Genomic DNA, 25,376 nt, shown 5'->3' with positions numbered 1-25,376 from the left:
AGCCAAAAAAGACTACAAGGGTGATAATTAAGTAATCAACCTAAAAGACAACAAGTGACAGGAAATAGAAAATACAAAGAGTGTAGCATCCAAATTAAGGACCGAGGTAGTGGTCCTTGCACCATAGAGTATCCTGTATCCACAACAGGCTTGTGAAATACAGTAATTGTTGGTCGACGACTGTGTTCGGTTTAGGGCCTCTAGATTCAACTCTTCTCTTTGCATACTATTTTCAATAAGCTTTCCTTTTAATTGTTATTCTCATTTTTCTCTATCTCTATCTTCTCATTAGCCAAAAAATCTTCCTCAAAACCGAAACCAAACAAAGTGTAACTTAACTTGTATTTCTACTAATAATTAGCATTAATTATTCAATTACTGTACTACTAAACCAATAAGTGCAGACAGTTAATTCCAAGTTCCAACAATGGGACTTAAGTTGGTGCGGCGGGTCTATTTAGGAGAGTTTTCTCTGTGTCTATACCTGGTCACTACATCCTTGGTCACTCCAACCCTCCTTCACAAGTGTGATCTACGGGTTCGACTTTGGCATCCTGGCTCCAGGCGATTTTTTTGTTTTGTTTTATTTGTTTGTTGTTTCTGTATTTTCGGACCAGTAGTGTCTGTTTTTATTGTACTGTTTTCTTATATATAATATCTACATTTTTTGGTAGGTAAAAAATAAAAACAATGGGAATTTAATTTTCCGAACTTCTAGACAGTTTGACAATTTTGCTAATATATTATCTTGAGAGTCCAACTATGGGTACACAAATAAGCCAAATTGTTCATTAATGTTTAAAAAAAATTACGAGTGGCCCTACAAACAAATCAACTCAAATTGGTTATGTATAAGTTGTTGATCCAATCTTCAAATTTTTCATTCAGAATTTAGGATCCTAAATCCTTAATCAAACTTGGAAGATTTGATCAACAACTTAAACATATCCAATTGAGCTAATTTTCTATAGGACTATACTTAAAAAATTATCTTAAAATTAATGTACGAGAAGAATTATTTGTGTGGGACCCAATAGTAAAGTAAAGGGAAAAAAAACTGTAATAGTCCTCGTAGTTAAGTGTTCGTGTCAATTTGGTCCATGTAATTATAATTTGCTCAATTTACACTCTATACTTTCCATTTTGTTTCAATTCGGTCCAATTACTAACTTCCGTTAGTCCGCCGTTAGTCCTTTAAATTGCAAAATCATATGGCCCCCTTTTTTGGGGTTAAAACAGACCCGTTCGGCTAAATAAGTCAACTTTCTTATTTTTTGTCCTTATTCAAATTTTTTTTCGTATTTGTTAGTTTTTCGTCAATTTTTTGGGGGTTATTGCATCATCATGACGAGAAGAATCTAAAAAGTAAAAAATTATTATCGAAATTCAATTTTTTTTAATAAAGACGAAAAAATTGACTTAGATTTATTTTTCAACATTCCTAGTCAGGAATCAGTGCATAGGCCAAGTGTAGGAAAATGAATGGAATGACAGGGTACTATTTTTTGTAACCACTTGGGCTGTTAAGTTAAGTTTATTGTAACCTAGTTGAGTGGTTTGTTATTTCTATGTATTAAGTTATGACATGGTAAATTTGGAACTGAGTTTATATAATATTCTGACTTTTGGACATGGTTATTTATCATGTTGTGACTTTTGGATCTATATCATGTTGTGACTTTTGGACATGGTTCTATGTGCATTTTCAGTACTATGCAGAAAAATAAGGTATCTCGGTATTTGTCCACAAGTTGAACATGTAGACAATATCAGTGGTTATGATGCCTCATGGCTGATCATGAAAATGCAGAATTCGATGGCAACTTTTTGTAGAAAATTATAACCAAATTTCTTCTCAAGTGCCTCATTATCAATGGAGAATGGAAGAATGAGCTGTGTTTTGGTTCAGAGGTATATTAGGGCAAGAGGGGAGTGAGTAACCCTCTTAAGCTAATTTTTGTCCTTATTCAAATTTTTTTCGTATTTGCTAGTTTTTCATCATTTTTTTTGAAAATTATTGCATCATCATAACGAGAGGAATCTAAAAAGTAAAAAATTACTATCGAAACCTAATTTTTTTGAATAAAGACAAAAATAAGTCAATAAGCCAATTTTTTGGTCTTTATTCAAAAAAAATTGAATTTTGATCATAATTTTTTACTTTTTAGATTTCTCTCGTCATGACAATGCAATAATCCCAAAAAAATTGACGAAAAACTAACAAATACGAAAAAAAAATTCAATAAGGATAAAAAAATAAGCCAGTTGGTTTATTTAGCTGAACGAGTCTATTTTAATCCCAAAAAAGGGGACCATATGATTTTGTTGTTTAAAAGACTAACGGCGGACTAACGGAAGTTAGTAATTGGACCAAATTGAAACAAAATAAAAAGTACAGAGTGTAAATTGAGCCAATTACAACTATAAAGACCAAATTGACACAAATACTTAATTACAGCGACTATTTCAGTTTTTTTCCCTAAAGTAAATCCTACATGCCGCTGTACGTTTTTGGTACCCATTTCTTCAGTGCCCCTAGCATTTTTGAGAAGCAATACAGGCACCAAAGGTGAAATGCGATGGCGGGCCACCACACGCTGATTGGGGTTCACAGAAGGCCCCACACGGATGATCCAAACCGTTCAATAAATATTTTTTTTAAAATCGAGTGGCTTTGGTAAAAATTAGCTCGATCCGATATGTGTAGGTGCTCGGATCAAGCTTCTCATCTTTGGAAAATTAGAAAAAAAAGGAAAGATGGGTTTTCCGATTGTCCAAAAATGAAAAGCTTGATCCGAGCACCGACACATATCGGATCGAGCTAATTTTTTGCGAAGCCAACTAGGATTTTTTTTTTCTCAAATTATTAAACGATTCGGATCATTTGTACAGGATTCGAAGTGGACCCTGACGGCATATGGTCGCCGGCCACCATATTTTGGGTTTGGTGGCTGCAGACTTTCTCAGCATTTTCGTTGTTTGACTATGTTTAAAGCAAATATATGTAGTCAAGATTCTTCTAGAAAATGGACAATCAAACCGTACAATTGTGTGGAAAATATGCGAATAAGGAAAATTCATTCGCAATCTATGCGATGGACGTCAGTCACTATTTCCATAACTTTTCAGTGGTTTTCCTTTTTCTTTACGTGTGGGTCTTTGTTGCCGAAAGATTTTTAGATCTCATTTTTATTTAATGAATGAATTGTAATCAATGGAGATGCGAAAGCAACAAAAAAAAACAACTACACACTTTCTATCTGGCTTATGCTCTATAGTTTTCCTTTGTTAAGCCAACTTTTATTTTGCTTCCCCTCCGAGTTTATATGTGAAATTTAAATTTCTACATGTGTTTGTTGTTATATTCATTGAAATCAACTCAACAAGTCCGTCGCGTGGCTGGTGATGTAGTGTAGTAAGTAACATTTTTTTTGCATTGGTAGACAAAATTCTCTTTGTCTCCCAACGCTACCTCAGCGTACCCCTGACAAATTGAAAAAAAGGGCAAAATACGTAGCATCTCCCGTAGTAATAGGAGTATAAAGTTTTGTTTCTTCCAATTGTTGGGTTAATACGTGGCATTTTTCTATTGGCTTTATCTTTGCCTAGTCGTTAATCACTAGAGTAAAATGACCTAGCCAGTTGAAGGCACAAAACTGCGTTTATAAATTTATAAAAAGTAAAAATGAGCAACGGATCTTATATATCTATGGCATTCGAGATGCTTATAATTTATTTATTAGAAAAAAAAATATGGGTAGACATGCGATAAAATCGTAAAATAAAGTTTAATAATTTCAAAAATAAACTGCCACTCCACTTCACTCAATGATTTCACATCCACATACAGTAAAGTTGTCCCTTTCATTGTCGTGTTGATAAGCAAAATTAACTTACCCAATACAAATTGAAAGCATATTTCACGCAGAAAGTCGGAACATGTAATGATGTTCTGCACCATTTGAGCCGTCCGTTTGGCAATTTAACGATTTAAATCTCATCTCGGTAATGAACGGCTCGGGAAAAGTCAAGTCCGAATTGCTTCACTTCAAATCTAGCCTTAATTGTTTGGGAAGTTAAAATTACCAAACGAGACTTAAAAGTCCAGCCGACAACAACATGAACAGTCACTGTATTGAATTTCATGGCAAAATGGCCGGTGTGGGGATTAGTCAATTTTTGTTGGCGGTACGAGTGAGGACATGCAATGCGTCCCAATAGTACGCTAATACACTAGGGGGAAGTGTCTTCTTGTGTCCAACGAAATTTCATCATTTTGATTTGACCTATTTATATAGCTTGTAAAGTTCGTTAAATACTCACTACAACAAATTCGGTCTTTGATAACGAATACAATTCATCTCCAAAAATGCAAAATTCGTCGCTAAAGCTTTTGGCGACGGAAAATTTTGTCGTCCAAATTCATCGTCTTTTGTTCAATGCCAAAGGGATGATAGTTATTTTTCATCGTCAAATATACACATTGTTCGGTGACGAATTTTTTTTCCATCGCCGAATGAAATGTTTGGCGATGAATTTTTTTCGTCACCCAAAACGACCAATCTAGAAAAGTTATTTCCACTTTGTTTTTTTTATTTATTTATCGGCAAAAGAAATTTTATTAACCTCCGCAAAATTACAAAGATTAAAAGAACAAGAGCAAAATTTCAACTTTGTTGTTGCTCAAACCTACCACTGCGCTACTTATCATTTCCTTGATAATATTGCAAATTTTAATATATGTTACTAATGTTCTTAAATAATTTTTGAAGTATTCTATGCATAACATATATTGATATAGATTATTTCAACAAGGATAGATCGAGAGACGGATAAACCCAGACGATTGCAAAATTAATCTCACATCATGATAATTTCAAAGAATTAAGCAACCCTTCGCGACACAGCGTCGACAATGTGAAGTATCTCCAGTCAAATAAAGATGGCATCCTTTTCTAGAACCAAATCCACTTTGATTGATCTTTGTTTCGAATAATAATAAATTAATAATATCGTCACAGTTTTATAATAACTATTTCATTTTCTGACTAGAAATTGATAAATTCTATTTCCCGCGTGGAGAATATCCGTGAATTAATTAATCCCCGAAATGAGAGCTGAGCAAAGCTTTGAATGATGCTTACGGCACTTGCATGTGGAGAACGTGTGGACAATTGTTTTGCACTGAGACAGGAAGATTTTATATTATATACTCATTCCGTCCTACTTTCATTGTCTATTATTCAGTCTGTTTCTTTTATGTCTTTTGCCTATATTTTTTAGTGTAGATCTTAAAAAGTATGCAATATAAATCTTATTTGATAGATCTCGATTAATTCTATAATAAAAAGTTTTCAAAAAATACGAAAAACATTATCGATTGAAAGATATAAGCAATTAAAAAATAACACGCAATTCAAAAATGGGCAATGAAAATGGGATGGAGAGAGTATAACGTTGATCAAGTGATCTTAGCCTGAAATTTATGGGTTTGTTTCCTGCTAAGATTTCAGGTTCGACTCTCCTTGCGAGAAACTCTTGGGGTCATCTCGCTCTCACGCTTAAGCGTATTGGAATGACTGTAGGAGGGGCTTATAGGAATTAGTCCAAGGTGCGCCCAAGTTCGTCAGAGACACTCTGTAAAATACAAAATGTAGTAAATTAATTTAGGGACCATGACATTATATTATATATACACTGGGGGGTTGTAAATATTGGTCAAGCCATCACGAGTGATTTCTTGGCCCCTTAATCTGAGGTGGAGACAAATAGAAAGTTGGTGGAAATATGTCTCCAATGTAGTAATCGTTTTAATCTCATGTACAGAAAAAATACTATTTTCCTCATTAATTAAACAACTTATTACGAAAAGCTCCATTAAATTGGACATGACAGACGGGAAGGAAGCAAAATATAAATTCTTTTTTTTTTTTTTTAACTGCTGACGATTTCTAGTTTGACTCACACCCACGTGCTATCAATTTCTGTGCCAGGTCATTCTATACAAAACTTTGTCTTGACTTTTAATCAGCCTCTCACTAATCGACTGCAGAATTAGCCCGAGAGAGCTAACCAAGAAACAAGGAAAGGTATTATCCGTTTGTAGAAATTCCAACCCCCTACTCATTTGTTCTTTGCTCATGATCTTATCCTGTTTGGTCAAATGCCTTTCTGTGAAGGAAAGTTATTATCCGTTTGGTCAAATGCCTTTCTTTGCTCATGATCTTATCCTGTTTGGACAAAAAATCGACCGAAGAACCGCACATTCTAGATTTTAAAATACCAATAAATGGTGAAGGAAAGTTGAGCTGTAATGTGAGCAAACAAACTGATGTAGGACAAAAATTTAGGAAATTTCAATTTTATGGAAACTTTATTTTAGGAATTATTCGTTTTAGGAATTCCCCTTTTAATGCCACTTGTTTAGGCATATTCCTATTAGTCTTTTAATTTTGTTAGTCTTTGTTTCCAAGTATTGTTTTGCTTGGTCTCCGTTTTAAGTAATTACCTTATTGTTAGGACTCCTACTAGTATAAATAAGAGTGTAAGTTATTCAATTATTAAAACTTTTAAGCTTTTAATCAATAATATTATAGAGATTTTCTCTTTATTTCTTGTGCGCAAGAATTGCTCGTTGCGACGAGTTGTTTATCTCGTTTGGACTAGTACGCTAACTAGTCTCTCGTGAATTCTGCTGCGTCACAAACAGGGTTAGTAAAGTTACTTAAAAGTACTGCATCCTTGATCATATGGGATGAAGCATCCATGCCCAAAAGAAAGCATAGAAGGGCTGGATAACAAGTTGCGAGACATAACCGAAATAGATGACTTTATTCGGTGTAAAAGTAGTCATCTAGGGTGGAGATTTCCGCCAAGTTCTATCAGTTATACCTAGAGGAAGCAAACATGATTGTATAGAAGCGAGCTTGGTGAGAACCTACATATGGCCGTGTCTAAAAAAGTATACCCTAAAAGAAAATATGCAAGCTAAGACAGACCGATCTTTTTGTAGCTACCACCTTCAAGTAGGCAATGGTGAGGAACCCCAAAACTCTGAAAGTAAAATACAGATTCCAGCTTCTATGATACTTGAACCCATAATAGGTATAACACCTGTCCAGCAGCTGATAACCTTAGTGTTTCCAAATCTAAGTCAATACTCCATTGATGAAAGGATGATGCTGTGGTGTCCTCAGTCATTTTGGGGACACCGTAATTTTTGGCATAACTTTACCATTATGAGTATAACTAAAACCCATTATAAGTATAACAGAACCCAAATAAGGCATAACTAAGGAATATTCAAAAAACCAACCAAGGCATAACCAAACTCAACTAAGGCATAACAAACAAGTTATGTCTTACTGTGGTTTTGGTTATGCTTTGTTATGGTTCTGTTATGCTTAAAATGGATTTTGATTATACTCATAATGGTTTGTTATGCCAAAAGTTATGATGTCCCTAAAATGACCGGGGACACCGAAGTCACTCCCTTGATTGAAATGTCAATGACAAAAATGTGCGATACTAACACCCAAAAATGATTCTGTTGATGAGATAACCGAGGAACTTATAGACAGGTTCCAGGAGAAAAGTATACATTTCTGAGTGTTGACGAAACAATAAATCCAATAGACCAAGGATTATATGCATGTTGACTTTATGAATTTAGTGAGTTTGCCTGGACTGCCACCACATCAGCTTATCTTGAAAGAAAACTGTTCAGTTATGATGTTTGAGAAATATTAATGCATCGAAAGGCATGTGCAATTGAAAAAGATTAATTTGCCGAAAGTTTGAAAGAAATGTCATAATCACTCAAATAGCTGTTGGAGAACATAGAGCTAGGAGACACCGTCTTTATTCCACGTATATCACTACAACCATCTGATCCAAAACTCTATCCTGTGGAGTTTGCAAGGCGACAATTTCTGATCCGATTATGTTTTGCAATGACCATAAACAAGTCACAGGGACAAACGTTAAATACAATAGGAGTAAACCTCCAACAATTAACCAGTCTTCTCACATGGTCAATTATATTGCCCTTTCTCGTGCTACTACATCAGCAAAGACGCAGCAGAAGATACGAAGATCTGGAAAACTGAGGCAATGGTCATCGAAAAAGGGTTATCCGAGAGTGACAAAGACTCATGGGCCTTACCAAAAAGTTATGCTCGTTGATGCCCAGGTAAATTAAGTGTCATAATTGTCATTCCTCACCAGGCATTAAGGTTACACATTTTTTTACTTAAAAGTTCACTTTACGTACAGGGTATTGTTTCGCCGCAACCTAACCTCCTAAATAGGTTGAATACCTCAAGCATAGGGCTAGATCGTTGTCAGCATAATAACCGGTAAGACCGGGATCGTACCCACAGGGAGCTTTGCATAGCTTGATTTGGATTTGTAGATGTAAGGGTTTCCGGTATTTAAGACGGCCAACTTTTGATTTTGCTTTGAAAGGTGGAGAAACACACTTATGAAAAAGACTAGAAATTAGTTTTTACTAAATTAAATAAGCGGCAAGGTGTTGGAGTTACTAACACCCGTAACTTAAACCAATTAACTTATCTCAATAAAAACACGGTTGAATCGCACGGCATAGGCTATCAACCAAAGGATTTAGCTTTGAAACAAAAAAAAAAAAAAAAAAGAAGACTAGAAGTGTGGTTTGGAAAGCGGGCTAGTTCTAAAGTTCTTTTGACAAACACGAGCCAAGGCATCGCTCCAAAACCTTGACATTGACGGCATCAATGCTGTTGTGCACTTGTGCACTTGTGCTTTGTTATTAGATTCCATTGACATTGTTGGATTATTTGAATGTGACTAAGAAACTAGGGGATGCAATAACAGAGAGGAATATTGTTAGCAGCTTGCATGGACTTCTGCCTGATCCAAACTGAAGTTTGAGAAATACTTTCACTGGTTATTTTTTATGTGGAGGAGATTATCATCGTAAACTGAAAGCTACAATGTCTTGTTGACTCCTAGATTGCAAGAATATTAGTATTTTCTATATTAAACAAGCTGAGTATTTTCTATATGTCAAGTCATTTTCGAAGAGAATAAGTTCATTGTTTCAGAGAATACATGAAATTCATTAACTAAATAGGATTTTTTTGGTCCTGTGACTTTTGAAGTTTTAGGCGGACATGACGAAGAAGGATTCTGATTTCATCTAGTTGCTCTAGGGCAAGCTCCAGAAGTTCAAAAGGATTTTTTTTGTAGAGAAAGAGGAAGAGTACATCATCGTCATGCTGCATTAAGCTTTGGGCCTAGGTACCCATGGCATTGTTTATCTTTATTGTTATATAAACTATAGAAATTCTAATGCTTTTCAGAATCATTAGGAGGCTCTTTTTTCTAACATCCAAGTTTTTTTTTTGTAGTTACCAACCAATTTGGACATAAACAACCATCAGTCTTTAGGTAGAATAAGTATTGACTTTCCAGATCACCCTTTACTAGGTGGACCCATCAATTGGTTAACACGACTCATCAAGACTTGCCACATGCATGGCCCAACCGTGGGTTGAAAAGTGTCTTGCGATGCCCTCGACTAATTTTTAACGGTGTCCAATCGGAGCTCTAAAAGCTCGTCACTCTTGCACTGTTTTGTTTTACAGTTACATCATTAGTCGCGAGATTAACTGCCAAATCATCTACATGTTCACACTGTCGCGCGTTCTGTTGAAGTTAGGTGCATTTTTCAATATTCATTGATATTTTCAGTGTAGAGAGATAGACGAGAGTAACAATGCCTAACACATCCTTGTATCTGTTGTGCATAGGGAGAAATTGGAATGCAGCAGATGGGTTTGCAAGCTCGTCTTATGAGCCAGGCTCTACGTAAAATGTCTGAAAATGCCTCCAAAGCTCGATGTACTCTTGTTTTTCTGAATCAATTAAGACACAAGATACTTTTCATCATTTTAAGCGTAGACTGCTCTTTGGTGGACTATAGTAGGGACAGTTGCATGAATTTTTGTGCGGAGTTTACATAACAGACACATGCTCATTTAATTCATAACCTCAAGCTTATATCCAGGAGTCTATGAAGCCCTTGAATTAAGAGATGGAGGCTCACACTACCTTGGGAAGGGTGTGTCAAAGGTTAGTTTCTACTTTCCAGTTCATGCTTGTACTTTTACAATTCTTGCCCTCGCACTCACACCCTATACTGATACTATTTTACCCTCCTTTGCGCACCTGTAGGCTGTTGATAATGTGAACTCAATTATTGGCCCTGCACTTATTGGCAAGGTATGTTGCATACAAATCCTCCCTTTCTGGAGACTTCTCAAGTTATCACGGGGATTGATGAAAATTGTTCGGTTGGAAAACATCAATCTTTAAAATTTTCAAGTCAAAATAGCAAATGGTAGACAATAGGGGCATGAGGTAACTCCTTGTTTGGTATTGTGTGACAGTTTTCATTCTCGTAAACTACTTTTGATGGAAAAACTGCTATTCTCTGATCTTCCTAGCCCCCCCTCCCACCCCCAACACACACATGCGCAACAACATCGTTAAGTTTCCGGACTTCCTTTGTTCAAGAGCAGAACACAGTTTTCAGAACTTACATCTAGCTGTTGCCTCGATAGATTACTGTACATAAACGGTTAAAATTCCTCTCTCTTGTTTCTTCTATCAAATATAGTTCTAAAAAGAAACGCTTAAATGGCCACTTTCTTATACCTTCTGCTATGTGTCTTTAGATTAGTGTGCTGATGTTCATAACTTGTTCTGTTGTTTTGGAAATGAGCCTGTGAAACCAGAGTTGTAATAGAAATTCAGTGTTTATGAAGCATTTTATCTTCTTCCAAGCAAGTGTAACACGCGCCAAGTTATAGCTTGATGCAGACAATTGTTTTCGAGTCGTTTATTGGTTTTTCCTTCTATACATGTGTTGTAAATAACTGGCCTGGATTTTGACGGTTCAATGACAACGTCAAGCATGATACAAAAAATGAAAAGTCACCAATAACTGAAAGGATCATTTTCATGCAGTACTTTTCCATCGAGCCTTCTTGGTGTTTTTTCAAGTCTAGATACCTTGATTGCCCAACGATTGAAATCGATGGATTTGAGAGAAGACATTCTTACTCATTTGTTATTTGATTATCCGTTGATTGAAGAATTATATATTTGCGTCGTATTCACCTTTTTGGTTAACGAAATAATAGCTGGTCCAAAATGAAGTATTTGGAGCTTAGCTTCTGTCTTAATTTGCGAAATGTGGAGATTTCAGCTACGAATTTGGTATCATTTAAATACTTTTGGTCCACATCTAGACCATCCTTTTAAGAATGTTCCCATGCTCTCAGAGGTATCCATTGCGGGCTGCTACTCTAAGAGTGTAGTTTGGACAGAGTTTTACAATCTTTCAAAGGTACTCTTTCAGTTAAAGACTCTCGTATTCTTTCAGTAGACATTTTAAAAATCGGTAGATAAAGTAATAAAGCGTGTTTTTAAGATGTAATTTGGTCCAAAATTTAAAAAACCTGATACGGATGCTCTTATGCAAATATGTAGACAAGGAAATTTAAAGATTTTGAATACACGTCCCAAGGATTTTAGAATAGAACTAGACGTTCTTTCAAGTCACAAAAGTTACAAACAATTGATTTTGTAGAATCTGGCCGTGTTCCTCGAAGGAATTTTTAGGACTTTTTGAGTTTTGTCTTTATTCAATTTTTTTTGCATTTAATAGTTTTGTGCTAAATTTTTATGAATTATTATTTTATCTCGTCGAGACGAATCTGCTTTTTGGACTTTATCTTAGATATTTTCAAAAATGGTAAAAGTTATTTTTATTTTTATTTTTTAGTTTTCTGATTCTTCTAATCAAGCCGAATCCGTAATCCACTAAAATTTGACGCAAAATTAAAAAATGCGAATTTTTTTGAATAAAAACAAAATTCAAATATCCCCAAGTTCTCTTAGGAGAACAAGGCCACATACTAATTCTTAAAACTCTATACCCAAAAAAAAAAAAAAAGTAAAAAAGAACAAAACCCCAACTTACTGGGCAATGGTTAAATTTGTTCTGAGTGAAAAGTTTGGCGGGTCAACCAGGGTAGTTGACCTCCTCGGGCGTAACGACAAAGGAACCCATTTACTCTGGAATGTCCAAATTTGCATCATAGCTGACCCGATTTGGAGGAAATATTTGTTCATCACTATGTTATGGGGACCTATCATCGGAACCCTACCAAAATGTAACTGGACATGACACCAACCCGGAAGTGACTATTGCTTGTATACATTTCCAACAACAGCCCAAGGATGATTTCGGAGCTAAAATTCAATCTAAAATTCCATGTGACTCCATCCCCACAGAATAAATCAATCTGAACGCATTTCTTGAGGAAAGGAAAGGAAAGAAACAGAATAGCTAAAGACTTCTGATTTTTCACAAGAGTTCATACCTGGAATCTACTACTCCTACCTAAAAAAAGTCCCAAACCGAGTAAAAAGATAGAATCACAGTACGTAGTATCATCATCTCTCATAAGAGAACAAACGAAGAAACAATCAAAAATAAATTAAAAAAATGCCTATTCTCACACCACTACCAGACTTTTCTTTCCCTTTTTAAATTAAAAAATATGCTGAGGTACTCATTACTCAACCACCCACATGATAATATTCGCATCAACGAAGTCGGTTGGCGTTTGGTTCCTTTTGGTACTACAGAGCTTGCTTTCATCCAACAACCCATTTCTCCTATCTGTATTACTCCATTAGATACTCTCTAACAAGTGCTAGAAAAGATGGAGATAGATATATGCATATGAGAGAGAGAGAGAGAGAGAGAGAGAGAGTCAGCGAGGAGATTGGCGCAACGAACAAGCCACCACCTGTGCCCATTGTCTCAACCTCGTCTTCATCGTCTGTGGATTTTCACCTGCACCCCGAAAAAGAAACGTATAGATGAGACAATGTGAAAATAATCCAAAGCAGGGAGCGAAATAAAAATTTTATTGTCCATCAAAAAATAAAATAAAATATTTATTTTTTAATTGGTAAGAAAATACAAGAATTACATAAAACTAGAAACAATTCCATAATCACTACGGGCCGTTTGGTAACCTTCCTGTTTTCAATTTTTGGTTTTACTTTTTTGAAAACTAATGAAGAAAACTTGTTTGGTAGTAACAAGTTTCTACTTCTTTGTTTTTCATAAATTTTTATGGAGTTTTTTTAAACTATGGAAACTACAAAAATATGTTTTTCCGAGTTTTTTTTTTTTTTAAAAACACAAATATTACCAGACATGTTTCTTGTTTTTGTTTTTATGAAAACATAAATTTGTTTCTACTTCTAGTTTCTTAAAATAAAAAACTGAAAATGTTACCAAATGCACCTGATGCAATTTTTGTCGAGAAAGTGAACCTCCCAAATCATGTGAAAGTTGTACTTTTTGAAAATTAAAAACTGATTCATGAATAAACATTTTGAAGGAAAAAATTGAGCGGATATATTTCTGAAATTACAAGCGAAGCAATTACTGGTTCATCACAGACCACATCATTTGGAATGACTGAATTTTGCTTGGATCAGACACGAAAATTAATGGCAGATAAAAAAGAAAAAAATAAAAATATTGACAAATGGAATTAGGCTAAAGGTATCCAAAATAATTTACCAGTTTTAAAACGATCCTACACACGTGTGGCCACATCGTCAACTAGAGTCGCCTTTTACAGCTATTTCACACAAGCTTTTACTAACACGAAGAAAAACCCCAAAACAAATTTTCTCAAACGTTTTTTTTTTTTTTTCCTTATATTCTTAGTGGACGCTCGCCTTAAGCTAACCATATGGGTTAATAATGTAACAGTTGAATACTTCCAAATAAAGAATCATAAAAAAAAAAGATACCAAGGCAAAGTTTGATACGAATAAACCACAGATGTGACAGTGATATTTTCAAGATTATACGGAGTAGTAATCTTTAATGAGTGTTTTATTTTACTTTAAAATTCCAAATCAAATCTTGTCCGTATGCTTTCAATTAAAATTATATACGACTTTAGTCCTTCAAATTTTCAGCAGCAACCTTAGTTGGTTAGAACTCTTGCATCTCCCTAGAAAGTCAAGTGCTGAAACCTTAGTTGGTTAGAACTCTTGCATCTCCCTAGAAAGTCAAGATCGAATATCCTAATCTGCATGTGAGTGTTCTTTCCGCATAGTGGGCTTTTCTTTTGTTTTTTGTTCCTTTCATGGGTTTATTTGTATTGATCAAATTGTTGGGTTAAACTATCTCGTAGACTCTCCCGTAGTGTTCTAAATTAATACTACTTTGGAATTCATTCACGATGTAAATGATTTTTTCTATTGATCACCGAAACAAAGAAAATTCAGTGGCAGCCGTGGGTGTTTTAAAATAAAGATCACTTAATTTATTTCACTTAATTTATTTTCATTATGGCTCCGTTTGTTTGGACATGAAATATTTTGAAATAAAATGTTTTACCCATTTTTTTGTTGTTTGGCAAGAAAAAAGAGGGGGAAATATTTCCAAATAAAACATTTTATATCAACGGGGTGAAAATATTTTTCTCTAATCTTGGCCATAAGTCATTTTTGCATTTCATTCTTGATGGTCCTGACATTTTTTAAAATCGCGTATTCTATTCCTTTCTTCTCCTAAATTATATTATATCTAAATTATATTATATCCAAACTGAGAGAGGAGGAGAGAGTGTGATTAATACGGAAAATATTTCAGAATCTATGATCTATCATTGTTTTGAAAAATCTTTTTTTTTTCGTCAATTAAACACCAAAAAATAAAATTTTAAAGTTTATTTTTTGGAAAAACATTTTACATTAAATTAAAACAAACGGAGCCTATACCATTACGGATTTTTTGGATAGACCAAACGTTTGAACTGGAAAGAGGAAATTACCTGGGCCGAATATTGTGTGGGGGCTACCCATGGAACACGGTGAGTCGCACTCCGACGACGTCAATGAACCCAAAGAAGACGAAGACTTCGAAACGGTGTCGTAGTACTGCTTGTTAACGGCGTAGTAGAGTCCCAAAGCGGGCAAGGTATCCGACAGCCCGTGATCCGTATCCGGCGAGTCGAACCCGAATCCAAGCTCGATGCACGCCCTCAGCTCGACGAGGTCCTCGTCCGTCACGCTCTTGCTCCGCCGTCCGCGGCGGTCGTGGTTCTCCTTCTGCCTCGTCCACGCCTCGTCGCGGTAGGCGTCCGGGGACCACGACTTGTGCTTGATGAGCAGCGGCGGCCGTGGAAGGGCGGTGGGGACGCGTTCCTCCGCGACCCCCGAGGAGGGGGAGGGCGGAGGGCGGCGGACCCCGGTGGTCGGCTGGGGAGGCTCTATGGCTTGGGGTTTTTTTTTGGTTGTTTTCCAACTTTTCTAGGGTGGGATTTGTTGTTTCGTTGTGGAGAGAGGTTATTGTATACTACTCCGTATAAAGGGAGGCGAGAAAATATCAAAAAAAAGTGGTAGGTGGGGTCTTGGGGGTGTGGGCCCAGCCAACGAAGCAAATGGAAGCAATTGGTTGGTCCGAGTCATCATGACCTGTCCTTACCTTTTTTGTTTTTTTTCCCCTCGAACTAGGTAAGTCTAGAGTCACCGCACAAAAGGCCACTGCATACTGTGTGGAGCCCCATTTTATTTTTCGCACAGATAATTTGAGTTGTTTAATAATTTTTAAAAAAATTGAGTAAATTTTTCAAAAAATTATCGTATAAGTGTTTGATTCAATCTTTTTTTTTAAATTGAAAAAAATGAATTTTTACAATTTTCAAGAATGAGAAGATTGGATTGAATACCTATATATATCATATTGAGTTAATTTTTCACAAATTCATTCAATTTTTTTTTTAAATTATTGAACGGCTCAGATCATTCATGTGGATATCGAGCCCCACACAGCATGCGATGGCTGTATCATTGTTGTGTTTGTTTTCATTTACTTGGGTAATTTAATGACGTGGATTCCATTTCTCTTTAAATAATTAAGAATTGGTAACTTCTTATTAGCTACTCCTTCCGTCCCTAAATAAGTGTTCGGTGCGCAAACTTAAGCCTTACAAAAAATGTATATTTTTTGTTAAAAAATTTAATTTTTTTTCACAATCTAATAGAACTCATTGCTATCTATTCATTTATGAAAAAAATTAATTTTTTTAACAAAATAAATGCATTTTTTTAAAAGCCTGGGTTTGCGCGCCAGACACTTATTTAGGGACGGAGGGAGTAACAAAATTTATGCTTTGTTTGGATTGGAGTTTAAATTTTTTTTTGAAAAATAGCAGGGGTAATAAGTGGAGAGAGATAGAAAGAGAAATGTTAGAAGTAGGAAGAATTTAGGGGGAATTTTTAAAAAAATTCTTTTTGAATTTTGAATCTAATAATGCAAGATTTTTTTTTGTTTTGTTTTAGCTTAATTTGGTGGTAAGCAAAACTAAAATGTCAATTGTTTTCCGATAGCTTAATGGATATCCTCTGTCCCGTTTTTAAATTTTGTATATCTTTCAATTCATGAGATTTTATGTGATTTTTGAAACTTTGTTTGATAAAACTATTGAAGTCTATCAAACATGATCCATATTGCTTATAAAAAAATATTACGAATTGAAAGATATAAATGATTTTCTCATAGGGCTGGAATAAAAAATACTCTATTTATCCCATTTCAAGTTTCCTCTTAAAAATGTCGTGTAATTTTTAATAGAAAATAAAGGACTTCAGTGTATAATTTTGAAAAAAATTGTGTTGAATGAAAGATCTCAATGTTTGCTTTGGAGGGAAAAAAAACTTAACAAAATTATGCATAAAATACTGTAATTTTATGTGAAAATTACAAACTATTTTCTGGATAGACACTTAGAATTTAGAAAGGGATAAGTGAGTACTTTTCTTTGGCTTCGCCTAGATCTAGATTATGTTAAGCCGAAGGGGGAAAAAAAACGAAAGATAGACATAATTTTTTCATTTTTATTTTGTTATGAAAAAACTGAAAAACCCTTTTCCTAGAAATCATTTTCTCAGGTTTTATTCTTGAAAATTGAAGAAAGTAAATTAATATGCTTTCTTATTCGTTTATTTTTGTTGACAACTAATAGATCCAAACTCTAGGTCTGTTGTTATGATATTTATGCAACTGCCCAAATTATTTTTGCCTATATGGAGATTGGTGATTAAGGTTGGGTTCCTCTTATTGGCTAAACAAACTAAACGGGCTAAAACCTACAAAAATATAATTTCGAGACAGATTATTTTTCCAGTTGTGCTACAGGTACAGCAACCCACTTATAGCAGCCACGTATAGATTCATTTTGTGCCCATCTAAGATCTCACAAAGATGATCGGAGCTGCTCATTTTGTTCTTAATATATTGTTTAGGGTTTCTATAAAAAATCATCTCAATTTGATACCGGTAAAGGCATTTACGAATCATCCAACTTTGCTTTAGAAATTCAGGCCAAATTCTGAAGCAAAGTTGTATGATTCGTAAACGTCTTTACCGATATCGGATTGAGATGAAATTTTGTAGGGACCCTAAACGATATATATTGAACAAAATGAGCGGCTCCGATCATATTTGTGAGACCCGAGACGGACGCAAAATGGATCTATGCGCGACTGCTGTACGGGATTTGCTGTACCATTAGAATTTATGTTATTTTTCTCACACAACCAAACCAAACCGAACCGAACCTTATGTCTCAATCACTTGGGATCCACTACATGAATCTGTTTCCTCTATTTGAATTCATGTCATAAAGATCTGACGGACTTTTTACGTGCTGACTGTCAGCTAGCTACCTAACGCATAACCTTCCTCATTTTATACGGACTTGGGACCGACTTGAAAAGAAAGATAAAGCTCTAAGCACGAATCAGGCGGAGTTAGATTATTTTTCTCACATATGTAAACTAAAAGTCCATTTAACAGAAAAAACTTGTTTAAAGTCTTTAATAATAGACAAAAAAAAAAATATGGGGGAAAAACCACCTCAAGTTGATAAGATGGTTATCTTCTTTGCAACTTCTTTACTCTTCTTTTTATTCGAAAGTGATTTTGTTGATGTGATGTTTACTCTCAAGAAACACAACACGGTTTTCCCCGATCAACGTTTTGATTTTTCCCTTTGAACTGGTTGGACTTAGGGGGGCTGCTGTGCCTTGAGGGACAGCAGCCTGCTGTCCCGGGGCAAAACAATATCGTTCTGAGCCCGGAAACTTGATCTGAAACGTTCTCTTGAAAGATCTCATCAAGTACGATGGCCTTGCAAAAAATCAAGTCGATCAAACATTGATAACTTTGTGAACAAATCACTTTTTTGACTGAATTTTTGGCCAAATATTTTAGACATTGCTAACAGCACTTAAAGCAGATGATTTGTTCACTAAGTTATCGATGTTCGATTGACTTAATTTTTTACAGGGCCATAGTAAGCGCTGAGATCTTTCAAGTGAACGTTTCGGATCAAGTTTCCGGGCTCTGGACGATATCGTTTTTTCCCAAGACTATAGGCTGCTGTCCCTCAAGGCATAGCAGCCCCCCAACTCTGAACTGGTTGGTACCAACGTTTTGATTACTTGTTCATTTTTTCCATCAAATTAAATACCTGAGTTAGGTCCTTAAGTTGTGAGAAAATTTTGATCAAGTATGCAAAAGAAATTTTATCTTTTTAATTCATAAATTACACAACTATTCATAGTAGACATTTTAAAAAGAGGCATATTTAGAGTACTTTTCTTGGGCTTTGCCTTAGATCTACCTTGGATTTTGCTTTAGATCTAGATTATGCTAAGCTGAAGAAAAAAAAAAAAGAAGATAGAAATAATTTTCGCTTTTGTGAATTTTGTTAAGAAAATGAATAACCTTTTCTCCTAGAATTCATTTTTCTGGGGTTTTGTTCCTCAAAATTGGAGAAAATAAATAAATATGGTTTCTTATTCATTTATTTATCTTGAAAACTCGTAGATCCAAACTCTAGGTTTGTTACAATGATATGTATACTAGGTCTTATGCAAGTGCCCAACTTATTATTACCTAGTATACATGGAAAGTGGTGATTACGACCAAACAGCTGAATTATACATTCTCATTGTGCATTTTGTGGCATTTTCTTTGTTTGGGATCGAGGAGGATAATTGTAACGCATTATCTTACAATGCACTCTCAAAATTTCACTTTAGAGGCACAATTTGCTAATCAACTTTGAATGAGCTTTTTCATTCTCATTTTGGATAGTATTATTTTTTGAGATGGATGAAAAGACTTAATTACCCCTACGTTTTACCATAAATCCTAAATTATCCTCATATGTTGCATTTGTGCCCTAGCGTTTATTTTACTTTAAAGGCAACATGGTAAAAAATTAATTCATAATCTATTTTGAGCACCATTAATTCTTCTAAACACTAACTCTGCTGCCAAATCTATTCTGCACATATCTCCTAAACACTCTACCAAATTCGTAATAAATTCTGGCTATAATTCAAAATCAAATAACTCATAATACAAAATACAAAAATGATCGAGTAGACTCCCAAACGGACTCTATAAGTTGAAAAGATGGTTATCTTCTTTGGAAGTGATGATTTTCTGGTTGTGATGTTTACTGGTTAAAACTCTCCTACAAACATTTTTGTGCAAGAAGAGGGAAAAGGATAACATTTGCCACAAGAGATTAAATTCTTTATATTGGCGGTAGAAAATCTCCTTTTTTCACCATCACCTTTTTCGATCTTACCGTATATTTATTGTTGATCTGAGCCATTTATCTTGTAAACCCTACATAGTAGTGTATCTACGCAAAAAATAAACTTGATCGGACATCGATAGAAGTATCAAAAATTGAATTTTATTTTGTAAAATGGACAGTTTATTTTTATTATTATTGACAGAAATCAGATCGTCCATTTTATAAATCATATATATCTATTGACTTCCGATCAAGCTGATTTTTGCATGATAATACTATACTACATGTCTTAAAATATGAACGATTCAGATTACAAGAATAAACACTCGGTGGGGCCCATAATAAGCGGTGGTAGAAAAATGAGGTTTTACACCGGCCATGGATAAAATTTATTCTCCACGCACATTCCTTCTTCTGGAAATTCATATATGAGTGGTGCTAGTACCATACCCATTTTCACACCCAAACACACACCCACCACTCACATGAGTGTTGAGTCCCACAAACACTACACACTTTAGTGTGTGTATGGGGCCCACCACTCATGTGAGTGTGAATATGTGTTTGGGTCTGAAAATGGGTGTGGCACTAGAATTATTGTTCCTATATACTAGTACTGTACAACATACTTCTCGTTCACGGCAAGGACCAGGCCTAAAATAGAAAAAGGAGATGGCTTCTCAGGGACTGCACAATGCAGTTCACCTTTTTGTGGGCTCATATCGGGCATACTTCAATAATCAAAACCGTTTATTTCGTAAAACTCATTGAGATCATTAATCACGTCATAAATCATCTTAATCAGATATGAAATAATTACCAATTGAAATGCATTTATCTTTGAAAATAAAAAGCTTGATGGGTTTTATTCAATGTGGCTGAACCCATTTTCATAAACGTAAATACTTTTTGATGAGATACTAAATCATTATCAGATTATTGTGATTTTTGACATAGTTAGAGTTCTCAACAAACTTTATAAAATGAATGGCTCGGATCACTTTTTTAAACTCAGAATAATTTTATTTTAAGAGCACAAGAGAGCTTTTGCACCTTGAGGCACAACAAGTACCTCAAGTTTAGACCAAGTTATATGGAGTACATTCCCATAGGTTGTTGAATGTTAAAATTTGTCTTTTCAACGAAATATCCATCAGTCACCATCACCACGTCACTCTTGTTATTTATTTATTTTTTTTGATCCGCACTCTTGTTATTAAGTACAGGTTTTTTTTTAAACAAAGGTACAATATTCACTTTTTTTATTTTGAATCTATATATAGTTTGACCTGATCAAATTGGAACTAATTATAAATACAACTGTCCAAACAGATAATTTTACACATATCTTGCATATACATTTTTGTGGGATTCATATCGGAGTTTCACAAAATAATTCGAATCGCTCATCTTTTTTAAAATATTTTTTGGAGGGTTTCTGTAAAAAATCAACTCCAATGGATATCGGTAAGGGCTTTCTCATAATTCCTAGGGCAAAATAGAATAATTCGCCTTACGATTTCTGAGAAAGACCTTACTAATATTCGTAGGAGCTGATTTTTTACAAGAATCCTCCAAAAAATATTTTTAAAAAAATGAGCGATTCGGATTATTTTGTGGAACTCCGATATGAGCCCCACAAAAATATATATGCAAGATATGTGCAAAATTCTCTGTGTGAGATTCATTTATGTTATAAATAAGTGGTGAAGCTCATAATCAAGTGGTGAAGCTCATAATCTCGTGTTCCATTTGAATTTGCAAGGTCCCAAGGATATGCTCCTAGAGGAACTAGATCTAGACGTTTATGGTTGGCAAAAGTACCAACCTTGAAGTCTTTGGGCTCCACGTTGGTGGAGAGAAACAAAATAAATTTCGAAAAATGTTGATGAGTTATGAGTTATCTTCTCCTTTAGTGGTATTACATGTATCCACAGAATTTAATGCGTGCACGGTGCATCTTCTGTTTCTATGTTGAGAGCAAGTGCACCAGCTATAAGCTGTGTAAAGAGTCTCCATAAATACAATAGTTGTGTTCGGTTCACATTTTATTTTAGTTTTAGTTTAGTTTTTCAATTATTACCCTATTTTTTTTTATAATCATTATCCTATTTTTTTAATTATTACTTTCTCATCTCTCTCTATCTCTCTCCGATCATTACACATCTCTTCAATCATTACCCTATTTCTTTCTCCACTTACTATCAAAACTAAACAAAATATTTTTTTTGTCACTCGATAAATGTCTAGCGTACTTATAAGGGAATGAGGAAGGGGTACCGTTAAGCAGCATACGAGTGGGGCAAGCCCAAATGGTATCAACCACCACACTAAGCACTCGCATTCCTGGCGAGAATCGAACTGTAACGCCCCGATTTTCGAAAATAAAATCGGAGGCATTAAACATTAATTTCTAAAAACTTTTATTAAAATTCAAAATCTCTAAATAAATAATTCAACATATGAATTCATTTATTACAAACCAATGTGGAAATACTAAAAATAGTCCTTGTGGAAATAAAATAAATAAGATTACAGAGCCGACTTCTAAGCTTGATACGGATCTTAAGCGTACTCTGGCTCGACTCCCACCTCTGGATTCTCATCTGCATAATATTGCTTGCCTTTAGGGTTTTGTGTCTCTTCTTGATTTTTTGCAAAATCTGGCACGGATGCCAAGCAATCCGTACCTGAGTGATAGAGTTTACTCCGTAATATAATCCACCTCAACTACCCCTCTTACTTTATAGCTAGCAAGAAATAATATTGATGCAGAAGAATTGAACAGAAATTTCACACATAACTGATGGAACGCCCTGAATTTTGGGTACGTTAGATAAGACATTTTATTATAAAAACGAAGTGAGTCTGGCTCATTATTATATCATAAACCTTACAAAAGTACTTTTATTCAAATAACGGATGGAACTAGGGTTCCTATCTACTGCTCCGCTTCTTCCTCCATTCTAGCTAACTCCTCGGCTCCGAAGGCCTCCAAGGTGTACATCTCACCATGTTCATCTATGAGGTCTGACACATTATACCGGCGTCACCACCAATATAATATGTCAGGGTCACCAAAAGGTAACACCGTGAGCTATAACGCTCAATAGGAAATCCTTACCCACCAACCTTACAACAGTAAATCATTTACAACAACACTAGCAATCACACATCCACATTCGTTAATCATCTATCGTTGGTGTCCAAGATTTCCGTGTTTCTCCTACGCGACTCATCGTAGACCGTGTCAACATTGTCACATACAAATCAACCTTTCAAAATCATTTGTTTAATTCATCCAACCTCGGTTCTGCCGCGCCGGGTTTCCATTGGCACATAATTGCATTGGCTCCGTGCCGTGGATAATCAAGTCATTCCTCACCATGGTTCCGCCGCTCCGGATTCCCATGAGAACGCACACAACCTCACAATGGTTTCGCTATTCTAGATTCCCATTAGAACACACACACACATCTCACATAATGCCACCAAAACCGGTCATTATGTCGTTTCAAACACATTTCTGTCCTCGAAATACATTTCCTTTCATTAACCACACCCTAGGTGCCATGTTTCTACTTTCTCGGTTCTCGTGTCTCGTTTACATACAAAGACTCCGCGGTAGGACAAAGTAAGTATGAATCATTCATTGTAATCTAACAAGATCATCAAACTCCAAACTACTTAGCATACTTGAAACACCATGAGCGAACATAAATTATGCATTTTCAACATTTTCAACAAAAGATAACCTTACCTTATCTACTTTAGAAAGAATGATCAAAGTTTACTTCTTAATGACGTTCTATTCTCATACGATCTTATACAATACATAGAGTTGGTGGACTAGGATTCCTATCTTACTTCTTGGCGGTGGTCGGCTACGGAGAATTTGATCGTCGGTTTTGCGATTCGGCGGCGTAACGGCTTCGGATTGCTTCGAAAGGAAGAGAGATAAATTTTTCTCTTCCTAGAAACAACTTGCTAACTAAACTAAGCTACTTTTAGAGATCTAGTGGTGGTTTTGGAAGTGGTTTGGTGGTTTCTCTCAAGAACTCTCAAGAAACTCAAGAAATCAAGAACTTTAGAACTAAGAGCACTTAGAATTTCTAGAGAGAATGAAGAGCAAAGCTTGAAGGTGTGAGTTTTGAAGCTTAAAATGGCTTCTATTTATAGGCTAAGACTCCCCCCCTCTCTCTCTCTCTAGCCGATTCTCTCTCTCTCTCTCTATATCTCATTTTTCTTTCACTTGTCATGGTTGATTGATAGGTTGATGGGTGAAGTTAAGGCTTGCTTGCACACTAACCACCTAGTTTTAAGCTTGCATGGCTAGGTTTAGTACTTTGGAGGGGACTATGAAAGATATGGAGGTAGAGTCGTACAAGATTTGGTGTTTAAAGAACAGTATAGGATAATGAAAGGATAGATTTGGAAGATATTCATCCCAAAAGTTGAAAGTATGAAAGAATAACAAGGTACAAGTCCCATCCTCCTTCTTCTTCCTTCCCCTTTCCCCTCTCTCTCTCTCTCTCTCTCGGCCTCTCTCCTCTCTCTCTCTCTCTTATGAGTACACCCCTACTAATATATATATATATATATATATATATATATATATATATATATATATATATATATGCATATAAAGGAAAAACTTAGTATATTTTATATATATAAGTACATGGTACTAAGATCTAAGGGGTTTGAAAGTCAAGATTCTCTATTTATACTAATACAAAAGGTACTAGTACTTAATTTATAAAATAGTGTATTTTGGTACTTGAGTCAAAGAAACTTAAAGGCTAAGATTTTCCTATTAAACAAATAGATAAGCACATGTGTACCAAGTCAATACTTTAATCATCCAAGTACAAATATAATATTCACATAGGTACTAATGTAATCTAGGGAGATCATCTTCCCATTAAATTAATCCAATTGGGTACAAAACTTCAATATAAAATAATATAGGAGTACTTAGGGAATCTTAGGGTTTTAAATCCCATAATAAAATATTGGTACATCATCACATGGGGATTTAGAAAATGATTTGTTTTATTCAATCCTTGTATTTAGTTGAAAGACTAACCTATTACCCAATGGATAATAAATCCCCTAGTATTTATTGTCCAATGGACAAAGGTAATAAGGAAATTTTTATATTAAAATAACCAAAATGTCCTTTTAAATAATTATAAAATTCTATTTATAACTATATATATGAGTACTTGATATCCTAGCAAAGAATATCTTGAATATAAAATCTAGGATTCTATTATCCAATGGATAAAAGTTCCTCTAACTTTTATCGTCCAATGGACAAAGAAGAAAACCAAAATAAAAAAAATAATTAATAAATTTTCAAATCTAGGGTTGAAAAGGTTCACAAGGTTCAAAGATGAGCAAAAAAGTCCATCTATGGTTAGAGAAATGTAACTAGGTGATTTCCTAGTTTAGTTACTCCAACTAGCCGGTTAGAAATGAATTATACACACCAAGTAGGAAATTTAGTTAAGAAACGAATTTCAAGGGGCTAAAATGTAATTATGACAATTTATAGGAATTTAAAAGTAATCCAAGTAATAAAATTCAAATATTTAACGAAATTTTTATTGACTGAAAATCAGGGTCGTTACAACTGATTTAATATATGTGTGAAATTTCTGTTCA

General features: G+C 34.9%; 1 protein-coding gene and 1 long non-coding RNA gene across 2 annotated transcripts; one reads left to right on the top strand and one right to left on the bottom strand.

Moving 5' to 3' along the window:
• Positions 1–8,757: 8,757 nt before the first annotated feature.
• On the top strand, positions 8,758–10,502 carry LOC131336554 (uncharacterized). The gene is made up of 3 exons (XR_009202867.1): positions 8,758–9,282; positions 9,795–10,116; positions 10,219–10,502. It is a non-coding gene; the product is annotated as an uncharacterized LOC131336554 (long non-coding RNA).
• Positions 10,503–12,328: 1,826 nt separating this feature from the next.
• LOC131298537 (uncharacterized) lies at positions 12,329–17,438 on the bottom strand. Its single transcript, XM_058324020.1, has 3 exons — positions 17,427–17,438; positions 14,922–15,399; positions 12,329–12,913 (listed from the first exon to the last, which is right to left on the bottom strand). The coding sequence occupies exons 1-3, from the start codon at positions 17,436–17,438 to the stop codon at positions 12,831–12,833; spliced, it is 573 nt and encodes a 190-aa protein (XP_058180003.1). The 3' UTR covers positions 12,329–12,830.
• Between the last annotated feature and the right edge of the window lie 7,938 nt (positions 17,439–25,376).

The sequence above is a fragment of the Rhododendron vialii genome, chromosome 8a (genome assembly GCF_030253575.1).
Source record: "Rhododendron vialii isolate Sample 1 chromosome 8a, ASM3025357v1".
Lineage (NCBI taxonomy): Eukaryota > Viridiplantae > Streptophyta > Magnoliopsida > Ericales > Ericaceae > Rhododendron > Rhododendron vialii.
The sequence above is the reverse complement of the archived record's forward strand: the minus strand, read 5'-3'. Positions and strand labels throughout refer to the sequence as shown.